This window comes from Mustela erminea, chromosome 11 (genome assembly GCF_009829155.1).
Source record: "Mustela erminea isolate mMusErm1 chromosome 11, mMusErm1.Pri, whole genome shotgun sequence".
Taxonomy (NCBI): Eukaryota; Metazoa; Chordata; class Mammalia; order Carnivora; family Mustelidae; genus Mustela; species Mustela erminea.
The window spans coordinates 62439741-62451846 of NC_045624.1; the positions used below are offsets into that span (position 1 = coordinate 62439741).

The 12106-nt window shown below is 37.9% G+C and overlaps 1 protein-coding gene across 3 annotated transcripts in view; it reads left to right on the forward strand.

The window, feature by feature from the left end:
• Positions 1-12106, forward strand: part of THSD7A (thrombospondin type 1 domain containing 7A) — a 452669-nt gene that overhangs the window by 289798 nt on the left and 150765 nt on the right. For all 3 annotated transcript variants that reach the window (XM_032303909.1, XM_032303911.1, XM_032303910.1), the window contains one exon: positions 949-1161. In XM_032303909.1, coding sequence (XP_032159800.1) covers positions 949-1161 — 213 coding nt within the window. The remainder of the gene's footprint in view (positions 1-948; positions 1162-12106) is intronic.

Consider the following 12106-nt stretch of genomic DNA (forward strand, 5'->3'; position numbering starts at 1 on the left):
ATAAGCATAAAGCACTCAATTCAGTGCCTGATCCATAGCTAGTCCTCAAAAAACAAAAACAAAAACAAAAAAAACACTGTATTACTCTGAAGGCAAGAAAGGAGAAAAAAAAAAAACTATTGCTCTTATGATGCAAATGATATATCTAAGAGGAGTAGATGAAATGTAGTGGTTTCCTTTGTGGTGGTATGATGGGGTAGTTCTCACAGGACCTAGTAATGAAAAACATTTTCTTCCAAAGACAGTCTTCTAGTGATTCTAATATGTTCACATAGCAATAAACAGACTTATTAATTTTGGTACACCCTGTCCAGAAGGACAACACGTAGGTGCTATTAAAGCACAGAGCACGACTCTGAAGAGACCTCATTAGAGCCCAGATGCTTTATATCATCACTGGTTCATATTTCCAGGGCTTCAAAAATCAACTTAAGGCTCAAAGAGACACTTTATCTGGGACCATCCAACTTCTCAGAGGTTTCTTTTCAAATTTAATTATGTGATAGTGCTGAAAAATTCAAAGTAATCGCACTTTCTCTGGTCATGAATATTTCTAAATAGCTTGAGATTTCATTGTCTCTTTGAATATTTTATAACTACAGACTTTTCCAAATCAACCCAAATCATTTTCTCTGTGCGTCTTTGTCTGTCTGTCTGTCTTTCCTGCTCTGCTTCTGCCTCTCTACCCCTCTCCAGTCCTGTGAAGGAGATAAGAGATAAATGATTTTTCTTGCCTTCCCTCCTTGGCCATTCTGTTCATTCATTTATTCACTTAATAAATGATTAACGGGCTCACATAAACTAGAGTTTGGGGATATACAAGTGATTAAAGCAAATATGAATTTTACCCTCTGCCCTCATCTAGCTTTCCCTCAAGTTTTCATTCAGCCTTTGGAAATATTCAGCCCAGGGCAGTAACAATAAGTATGTCCTTCCCCAATCATTCAGGTTTCAAACTGAGGAAGCGGCGTATCACCAATGAGCCCACTGGAGGCTCTGGGGGCACTGGGAACTGCCCTCACTTACTGGAAGCCATTCCCTGTGAAGAGCCATCCTGCTATGACTGGAAAGCAGTGAGGCTTGGAGATTGTGAACCAGACAATGGAAAAGAGTGTGGCCCAGGCACCCAAGTTCAGGAGGTGGTGTGCATCAACAGTGACGGTGAGTCGGGCAGGTGCCTCTGCCCTGCTGGCGAATGTCTTTTCAACCTTGGCGCTATGCCTTCACTTAGTTAAAATCTCCTGTCCCTTCATCAAAATGCGCTCCCCGTACAAATGCAGAAATAGCTGCTTCTTTCTTTCTTCTTTCCTTCCTTCTTCCTTTTTGCTTTCCCTCTCTCTTTCCCTTTTTCTCTTTCTTTCCTTCTTTCTTTTCTTCCTTCTTTTTTTTTTTTTTTGGTTTCTTTTTCTTTTCTTACCCCCTGTTTCTTAACCTCTCAATCTCTCTCTCTCTCTCTCTTTCCAATGGTGGCAATGAGGAGGTTCTTTGAACAATAACAGGGTATTTTTTTATTTGAAAGCAGGTAACATAGAATAAAAATTAAATCCTCATCAAGGCAATGAATTTTAAATTGCCATTTAAAAATAGCATGGAGGAGCACCTGGGTGGCTCAGTTAGTTGAACATCCAACTCTTGATCTCGGCTCAGGTCTTGATTTCTGGGTGGTGAGTTCAAACCCTGTGTCAGTCTCCACCCTGGGCATGGAACCTACTTTAAAAAAAAATTAGCCTGGAAAGGTAACATTTTCTAAGTGGGCATTTTTAATTTGCCAAAATATTTAAACAAAGAAGGATTGCAAGAATTAGTTGACTTGACTCAAGATGCCTTTATTTTCTGCTCTGATATCGTGTCTTAGGATGTAATTTAATTTCCAGACAACTAAGGCACATGGCCTATTGTGGTCTAGGTTCCTGAATCAACCTCTGACTCCTGCCCCACTCCCACCCCACACCTCCCCAGCCCCACCCAGGAATGTCCTAGAAGTACTGCGATGGTGATTTTCCACAAGATTCCTTTCCTAAACCATAAGAATTGCCATAAAAAATCATAATAATAAATTTTTTTTTAATTAACTTAGACTTTCACAACTGATTTTTGTTTGATAAAATATACTGTCTTGTTGTTACTCTGATGTAAGATTTTTTTATATTCTTTCCATGAATGCTGTTACTATTTTGGGGAGATCCCCTTATGCTTCAGTAATCTCTGAGTTACACTTAGGAAACATAGAGCTCCTCACGACATAGTTTAAAACCTTTGACTAAGATCATCTCTAAGGGTCCTTTCAACTCTCGAATGCTATGACTCTGCACATCAGAGCAGCATGAGCACCAAGCCCCAGGGTCCCATGATTTGACAGTTTATGCGGTTTATAGCATATGCAGAAACATTCTGGTGCCCCCTCAGGGGCAGTGGAACATCTGGTAACCGTCATATTTCCTTCCATCCTATTTTCTTCCAGCAAGCAGAATTGTTTCCTCCTGTGACTCAGTCACTGTTCAGTAGAGAAAGATACTCTCTGGGGTAAGACATGGACAGACCCTGCTAGTACTGAGAAATTAGCCTTTCGACTTTGAAACGTACAGTGTTGTCTTTGTCCAGGGACCAACATCATCAAGCAGGACAGCATTGGGTAAAATCCAGACCGGCACTTGAGGTGGAAAGGCAGAAAAGGGGATTATTGCTTCAGATATTTTAGGATGAATTTTATGTATTCTGGGTTTTTTTCTAGATTTACTGCTTTTCATAGATAATTACCCATGATACATCCTCTCTTTAGCTCTTACCCAGTTCTACTCTAAAGGGAAAGAAAAGAAGGACATTGACATCTAATGGGGAAAAGAAGCAAAAGAATTACATTTATCCATCTACCTCAAATCTTTGTTTGGATTAGATGGCAATCTATGTTTTCTTCTTTCTGAGTTGCTTTGAAAATAATGAGTCATGTTTATTTCAGCATCACTGGTATCTCCCTTACTGATACTTCTTACTAATTTTTTTCCTAAATTCAAAATTTTTTCATGTCCTTCTCTAGACCTGGGGATCCCACACATTGTATAAGGTGTATGTGAGTAAACTAAGATGACCAAAAAAAACTCCAATAAGATAGAAAAGTTCCTTGTGCATGGAACTTCTGCCTAAATATTATTAAATGAAAAATCAGAAGATCAATGATCTTCTTGGGTGTTTGTACAAATTCAGTGTATTTTAAATACACAGAGGAACTGGCTATCTTAAAAATATCCATAGTTGATTTTTATTTTGTCAGCTAAAAAATATTTCATGACACAAGTAATCACCCCCTAAATTATCTTATGGAACGCTAAAACACGAAAATACAGGCAGAGGTAGGAGTTACGTATGTCTTGTTATTTTGAAAAATAATGTACCTTATATCCTAAAACACGCATTGGTAGCTCCCAGGATGCCTCAGCTGGTCTCACTTTGCCTATATCCCAGAAAGAGTGAATTAAGGAAAAGAAGTATGCTATTGATATTCAATTTGTTGTTATTGTCCTTTATCAGGACATGTCTTTCCTCATTAAATTTTACTTTCTGACATGAATTTGTTATGGTGCAACTCAGTATTTTAACTGGCTTAATTACGGAGCTGTATAAAATCAGGGCAGTTCTTCATCATTATAAATTCTCGAGGCTGCTCAAACTTGTATATGCTGAAACCTAATTGTGCTGATAGAACAGAGCAAAAGCTGGAGACTTGTAAATACTACTCCAGTATTATCATGTGGTCACCTGGTAAGTGTTTAGCAGCTGCACCAAATGTTGTTTTGTAATTAAATCGAACCCAGGGAATTAAAGTTGATTAGTTGTACAGACTCTACCCCTAGGCCTGGCTGCAGCTATAGATTTTGTTTTATAATTAAGTTAAAGCTCAACTAGGGAAATGAAAAAATTAGAGCCTGTGAATGTTAGCAAATAATAAAAAGGCTTTTTTTTTTTTTCTCTCCCACGTTCCTCACAAAATTCACAACTTTGTTAGCGACCTCAAAGCATTTGAAGCCTCTTTTCTTTTTCCTGAAATATCCTCTGCCCAGGCTTCCTGAGATCATTAGGATTTGTTGCTGGTTATTATTCACTTTTCCAATTGTCTTTCAAGAAGCAGGATTGGGGAAGGGTTTTGAGAATACTCAGGAGGAATTTTACATAGATTCTCTGACAGACAGAGGGTATAAACAGAAATGTGAGACAAAAGAGAACTCAGAGGACAATTAGACTCCACAAAAAGAGATAAATATGTGATGTGTAGTAGAAAAAATATCGCCCATAATTTAAGGATCATCAGAAAAGCAGTTCCCAATCTCTGAGCACAAATACAGGAATTATTCCAAACGTCTGATGGTGACATTGTGGTTGGGAAGAGGAGTGATCCTGGAGTTTTGTGGACTTTTAAGAAAAACTAAAAGCTGCCCTATTTCTATTTTTGTGAAATTTGTGTGTTTTATTTAAAGGCATAAATTTGGTGGGGCAAGAGTACTTTTAGGACTCTTGGTTGGTACAGTAACTAATTGGTTGTTTAGAGATAGAACAAAGCAAGACTTTTTAGGCTGAGAGTGGAAGAGAAAAATCCATTGTCTTATTGATTACTTAAGGAGACTATAAACCAAATATTGTTTGCACATAGCCCTCTCCTCTGTTGAAAAAAAATGATGCCACCCATATCACATTACTATGTGCTCTATTTCAGATATGAGAATGTCAAAGCCACAGTTTTGTATTTTGTTTTGGTATTACAGTATAAGCAGTGAACTTCAGCAGTTTCAAAATGCCTACCAATCTTATGCTACACTTCTTAGTCTTTCCACATCAGCAAAAGCTAACATGTAACCACTGACATTGACGTGTGTGACTCACATTCATACCTGACAGATTTTATGAAAACAAAATACAATATTTCTGTGGAAGTAAATCAATACAATTCATCATTACATTGCTCCTAAAGGCACAGTAGAAATAGCAGTGACCAGCCAGGGCCCTCAAAGTATACCATGTTATTCACGGAGCACTGTGGTTCTGGCTCACCTTCTTCCTCTCCCATTGGGTGAGACAAGTCATGTCAACATTTAAATAAATGAAAATGCCATTATTATATGGATAACCTGTAATCACTCTGATTTGTTAAAATCAGCTGACTTGAAATGTCACTAACAACAAATAATTTCCGTACACCCAAAACTTGATTGTAACACACCATTGGATGATGCCACCCTGGTTAAAAATTATTGAATTATTAAGAACGTATGCCAACAGATGCCTCATGTACAAATGGAAGTACTACATCAATAATGTAAATGGATATAAGATACATTATGTATATATTCATTTTACTCGGCTATTTTTTCAGTTTACCCTGTGAGATGCTAGATCCATTCTTGCAAAGAGTGTTCTGGATCCCCCAGTATCAGAATCTCCTTAAGTATGCTATGAACTCAGAATCCTCAGTCTTCTTTTCTACAGACCGAATGAATGCAGACTGTGCAGGCAAGTCCCAGAAAGTGCATTTTTATGCAGCTCCCTAGATTGTTGCCATGTACAATGAAGTTTATGAACCAGTCTACTACAATAAGAAAAGGATTGTTTCAGTGGAGCAAGGCTCAACTCTGTTACCCAAACACTGTCAGCACCAGAGCAAACTGATTTGATTTGGATAATGCTGTAAAAGACCTGTGAATAAGAATACATTGGGATTAGTAGTGAGGCATGCCTTTACAGTAAGTTTTTCTGCCTCTTTTGGAACCACTTCTGTATCTCATCAGAAGTGCCAAAAGAGCCAGCTGTAAAAAACAGGAGATGATGATATTAATGTTCAGGGCCCTGGCTTGTCACGTGACTGCTTATTCTTTCTGAAATATTATAGTCCGAATTTCTTCCTTCTGGAATGAGCTGTGCATCCATACTTGAGTAGAGGGAAGGAAAGACTTGAATACTTTTCTTTCCCAAGTACTTCATGCCATACTTCTTTTTTCCCACATGTTCAGTATTAAGAGGAATATAAGGAAGGGGCTCTCGTTTCAGTATCTTGAGGTAAACACAGGAGTAAACATCTAAAAAACATTGAAAATCTTAAAACCTTTGGAAGGCAAGACTCAGTGTAGGGAAAGATGGAGTGAGGTACTGCTCTATTTTATTTTAAACCTTGTAGTATAATTTGTGTCCAATTTATAAATTGTATAAACATGGAATTATTTTGTCCAAATATGTATTTATTAAGAAAACAGTGTGGAGGGGGACAGAGGTATGTGGAATGAGAAGTTAAAGAATGGGGAGCAGTTGGGGCGCCTGGGTGGCTCAGTGGGTTAAGCTTCTGCCTTCGGCTCTGGTCATGATCCCAGGGTCCTGGGATAGAGCCCCGCATGGGGCTTTCTGCTCAGCAGGGAGCCTGCTTCCCTTCCCCTCTCTCTGCCTGCCTCTCTGCCTACTTGTGATCTCTGTCAAATAAATAAATAAAATCTTAAAAAAAAAAAAAAAAGAATGGAGAGCAGAGTATTCCAAGAATAGGAAGAGAGATTATAATAGTTTATAGTTGAGACTAATATTTTGACTAATTGAGAGTATTCATAAGCTCTCTTGGAAGCATAAGCCAGGTCAAGGGTTATGATGCACACAGTTTATTAAGGATATGCTCCCAGGAGAAACCAGTAAGAGGAGCGGGAGTAAAGAAGCAAAATCGAGAAGAGGAAATGTGTGTTGGATTCCCAAGACTGCAATATGGTCCTGCAATTCACTAGAAGGACTCATAGAACTCAACACAGAGTCATACCCAGAAATATGATCTTTTACAGTGAGAAAATACAAAGTGTGAGAAAATACAAAGTAGAATCAGCAAAGGGAAAAGGCACATGGGGCAAAGTCTAGAGGAAACCAAGCACAAGTTTCCAAGGGTCCTCTCCCCATGGCATCACCAATGCATTGCGACAGACCACGTGCAGCATTGTCTTCAGGGAAGCTCATCTGAGTCTAGGTGTTCAGGTTTATGTCGGGGGTCAGCCATGTAGTCACCCTCTGCTAAGCTCATAAAAAATATTCTAGACTCCCAGAAGGAAAGTACATGACCGGCCTAAACCACATTGCTTGTGCAAATACTTTAAGCACAGTTATCAACACTTCTCATTTTGAGAATAGTGGAAGCCTCCAGGAACTTAAGTTCCCAGATGCAAGCCTGGGGTCAGCCTAGTGAACAAGACTGTCTAAGGGTGACACTCTTGGGCCTGCTGGGTTAACTGTTTTGCACAGGAAAACAGCGAAGTTGCAGACTCACTGATACTCTGGAGTTTAAATTAAACCACAAAGGTTGTGATTTTAGGAAAAAAGAAGCTGGGCTTTTTAAACTTGCACTAGTCACCCGTTGGCTCACAGCTGCTGCAGGAAGGAGGAAGATGGGTCCCAGAAACTTCTAGTTCTCTCTATTAGTCGGACCACTCTAGTGCCCAGGGTAATTCGCCTGAAGGTCAATATGAGATATTAGCCCCAGAATCTGAGAGATGGGTGCAAAGATCCAGGAGTAAAAAGGGTCCCAGGAGTTCCAAGCTCTGCAACAATATTGTCCAGGAAGAGATTCAGTTATGGTGGGGAGGGTTTATAAATGTTATGTGTACTAAGCAAACCTAAAACCTTATGATTGTGTCTTTAGTACCACTACAGAGGAATATCCATGAGGATACGCATTTTCCAATTTAGGGAAATGATTTGGTGGGACATTTTGGTTGACAGATATATGTACTCTTTATATTGCCTGATTAATAACAAGAGAAGAGCTGAGTTCTGCAAAATAAAATAGAATATTTAAGCTACCTGTAGCAGTATGGAGAGAGAGGTATGGAGCTTGGGGATTGATAAAAAGATGTGAGGAGGGTCTGAAAGAAGTGAGAGAAATGATCTCAATGAAGACAAAGTTTGAGGAGGGTCACAGCTAACTAGAAATACGCTTTGGTATGAAATAGGTTTCTTTAGGATGGTACAATTTTCTTGAGGTCATTATTAATAACCACCCCCATTGTTCTACTAAGTATCCTGCTTTGAAAGCAAGTGATCACCCTAGGAATGACTGATGGAGGCAAAAATTTGGAATGAGAAGTTTTAGGAGAAATATTAGCTCCGTGAAAACCCCAACAGAAAATGAAGACAGGGAGGATATACAGCCACTTAAGAGGCTGCTGAATTCCCCAGCCAAATTCAAGTAATTCTATTTGAATTTTAATGGAAAAATGAAACTTCAAAAGGCTGAAAAAAAGCAACAGATACTGAGATTGTTTAATATTTGAAGATGTTAGACTACCTTTTTGAGAACATAAAGAGCCTAGTCATAAATATTTTTGTTCCTTTCCACCAGGAGAATAACTTTTGTGATGTATTTTGTCATAATTATTTATCAATGACGGACGAGAAGTGAGAGTTAGGGAAACTTAAGTTACAATTTATGTAATTTTAGAAGAGAAACTAACCTAAGTCAGATTGACTTCTAAAACTTTGGTGAGAATTCCAGGTTCGGATCAATTCAAATGTCTGTAGACCTAGATGAGAACACAATTTCAAAAGCAGGATCACTATCTGGAACTGGAATCTGCTTCTTAACACAAATTACACAGCCATTACGTGGAAAAGCCGATCTCTTAAATGCAAGAATATGTCCTATAACTGAATTGTTTTTCCATAATTTAAGCAATAAATCAACTAAGAAGTTCCCCTTCCTGGAGAATGCCATGCCATTTAATGTGTTTGGAATATAATTAGGTTGGATGTTATACTTAAATCTAAGGTCTCTTACTTTACAATTAGGATCATCTAACACTGTTGGTAGGAGTTTTTTCCTATAATTGGGTTGAGATTCTTTATTTAATTTGTTGTAAAGATGAAAGTCATTATCGCTTTTTAGAAAATTAAGGCAGTAGGTTATTCTTTAGTGTTGGTTTGTACTAACCACAATTTTATTTTGGCTTAAAAAATCTAGCATAGGATAACCTGATCTGTCTACCATGGTGTGTGTGTGTGTGTGTGTGTGTGTGTGTGCGCGCGAGCACGCATGTATGTATTATATTTTGATACACTGCTTTTTTTCTTGTTTTTTTTTTAAGATTTTATTATTTATTTGTGAGAGAGAGACAGAGATAGATACAGAGATAGTGAGGGAGCATGAGCCAGGAGGAGGGGAGAAATAGGTTCCCCACTGAGCAGGGAGCCCAATGCAGTGCTCGAACCCAGGACCCTGGGATCATGACCTGAGCCAAAGGCAGACACTTAACCAGCCAAGCCACCCAGATGCCCTATTTTGATATATTGTTAATAAAAATTATTTTTTGTTTTTAAGGAAACCATCTAGATTGAGCCAGTGTTCTTTTGCAGTTAAATGTCTTAGCAAAGAATAGAGCTTTATAAAGAATTTTCTTTTTTTTAAAAGTAAGGGAGAATTAGTGGAAGCCTCAGATGAGGCTAAATAAGTTAAATAAGCAATAGTTTACTTACCGCTTTATAAGATACAACATAAATTTCCCACTAAGTGCTACCTATCACTTCAAATAGGAAATATAAGAAAAAAAAATAAAGACAAAAAGCCTTTCACTTTATCATAGGTAGTCAAGCACCTTTATAAAACTCAAGGCAGTCAGTTTACTTATAGCTGCATCAGTAAAGACCAGTATGGGTGGAAGGGACACTTTCAGTCAAATTAGACAGAAGCTGAATTTTTAAACCCAACAGGTGCATCTCTTTCCTTACATTATCCTTTGTTTGCTTCTTCATCTCTGCTTATCTCTTATCGCCTGTCAGACTTTGTCTTCCCATGACCTCATGGATTTTACTTTCTTCTGATTCCTTTCCTACCTCTCAGGCCATGTATCACTTAACTCTTACTGGCTAACATATCACCTTAAAACTCACTGGCTGAAAACAAAACCAATTCAGATTTTCCATGATTCTGGGACTTTCCAGTTCAGGTTTCACCTGGGCTCATTTATGGAGGTTTGGCATGACTAGAAGGTCCAAGATGGCCTCCCTCATGTATTTCGGAGTTGGTACTGTGTGCCGAGGCACATTGGTGCTTCTCCACTTGGACTCTCTTCCTCCTATAACCTAGACCAGCTTTCTTAAATGGCAGTTTGGGGGCATTGCTCTGACAGGACAAAAACAAGCTGGCAGACTCTCGAGCTGCACGTTGTCACTTCTGCAACATTCTCTTGGTCAAAGCAAGTCACAGTGATGACTCAGATTTCATGGGTAGAGAAATAGACTCCATCTCCTGATGAGATACAAAGAATTATGGCAAAAAATTTAATTTACTACAGTCCACCATCTTGTTTCAATTGTTTTCATTCCTCCCACAGGCAAAGTACAGCCCGTCCTAACCCAAGAACACCAAGATTCCCATACAGTTATATCAGTCACCATTTCATGACCTGCATCTGATTCAGATATAGACGACTCTTGTCAGATACAGCAGTTGGGTGTGGCTATTCTTTTATCTTCATTGATTGATCAATTGCACATGTGATTTTTTTCCCCCACAAGGAAACTTATCATAAAGTCTCTTCTGTACACTTCAAAATAACTTAATATTGTCCGTTAGTCATAGATTTTTTTAGGAAAAAATATACAATATAAAAAATACATAAAATATTTTAATGTAATCTTGTTTGATTAACTTAGAATTATAGAATTTGCCATCTTAAACAGAATTGTGGTTTGTATTTTCCACATCGTACCACACACATACACCGAAAACCATTATTATTTTAGAAAATGAGACTAGAGTACTTACTTTTAAAATTCTTTTGACCAGTGTTTAAGGGCTTTTGTCCCTAACTGGTATATTTCCAGTCCTTTCTGTTTTCTAAAACTGTATTTTATCATGGTGCTTAAATTTTCTTCCTACTAATTAAATCCTATATCCAGAAACCTTCCCTGTGAGCTTACAAAGGTCTTTCGATTATTATTTTTCTTTCTTTTTATTTTCTCTTGAAAATAATCCAATCTTACAGAACCTTTGAGTTTAACTGAATGTCTGCAGAATTTTTTAAGGTGCCAAAAAATTGAAAATATGACTTTCATTTTAAAAGATACTTTAATTTCTGGAGACCATAAAAATTTGAACCATTCAGGTAATTTATTAAAAAAAAAATAGAACCCTTATGTCCTTAATTGAAGGCACACATGTTTTCAAGATCTTATTCTGTACTAGTGTGGTGCTTTACACAAAGTAAAACAGTTCCCTCTGAGATAAAGACTTCATATAATCAGTTCATGTTACCTATCACAAATAACCTGATTTCATATTAAAATTGGAACTCTTTTGTGTCTAGGGTGTGGTCTATTAACTAGGATCCAAGGCCTCTTAACTAGAAAGATATCTCCCCCTCATTCTGTCCACATATACAACATATAGTGATATAACAGAGAACAGAAAATCAGAATGGATTCCCATTCAAAAATGAGAAAAATCAGAAGCATTCGGAAGTGTCCGGTCTTCATCAGTTCTGAAATCCAGCCTGTTGCCTCTTTACCAGGGACAGGGGAATTCCTTGATCCTAGCCTGTGTTTGTTCTCTGAAAGTCGTTCTCCAGTCCGACATTCTCCTTGCCTCTTTGGTCTTCACTCTGGGTTCTTGTATTTTCCATAGATGGCTTACCCTTTTTATAAGATATGGCTTCTATTTGAAGCTGATGAGCTTTCTCAGTCTGACTCCCACTCATATAAATCAGAGCCCAGGGGCCTTTCTTTCATTTTGAGTTGTTTCAATTTCTCGAAGACTAAGCTGGCAGTGTTTTAACAATACAACACTTAATGCTTTGGGTTTCTTATGAATCTCATTGGAGATCACTCCATGTCCCAAAAGCCATTTTCATAATTTATTTAATTTGTTTTTGAGAAAAGCCTCTCTTTAGTTTGGACCATGGATGAGGCTACTTTAAGATTTTTAGAAGCCTTTTGTATAACTGAGAGAGTCTTCTAGGAATCACTTAACTATTTCTGAGGTATTATCAAAGAACTTTCAGCTACATCCTTAAATTGATTTTTACCTTAGGCCATTTATTACTCTGAAAATCTTTTGCCAAATGACTAGAGGTGAAAAACCATTCTATTTTCCATTTCAGCCACC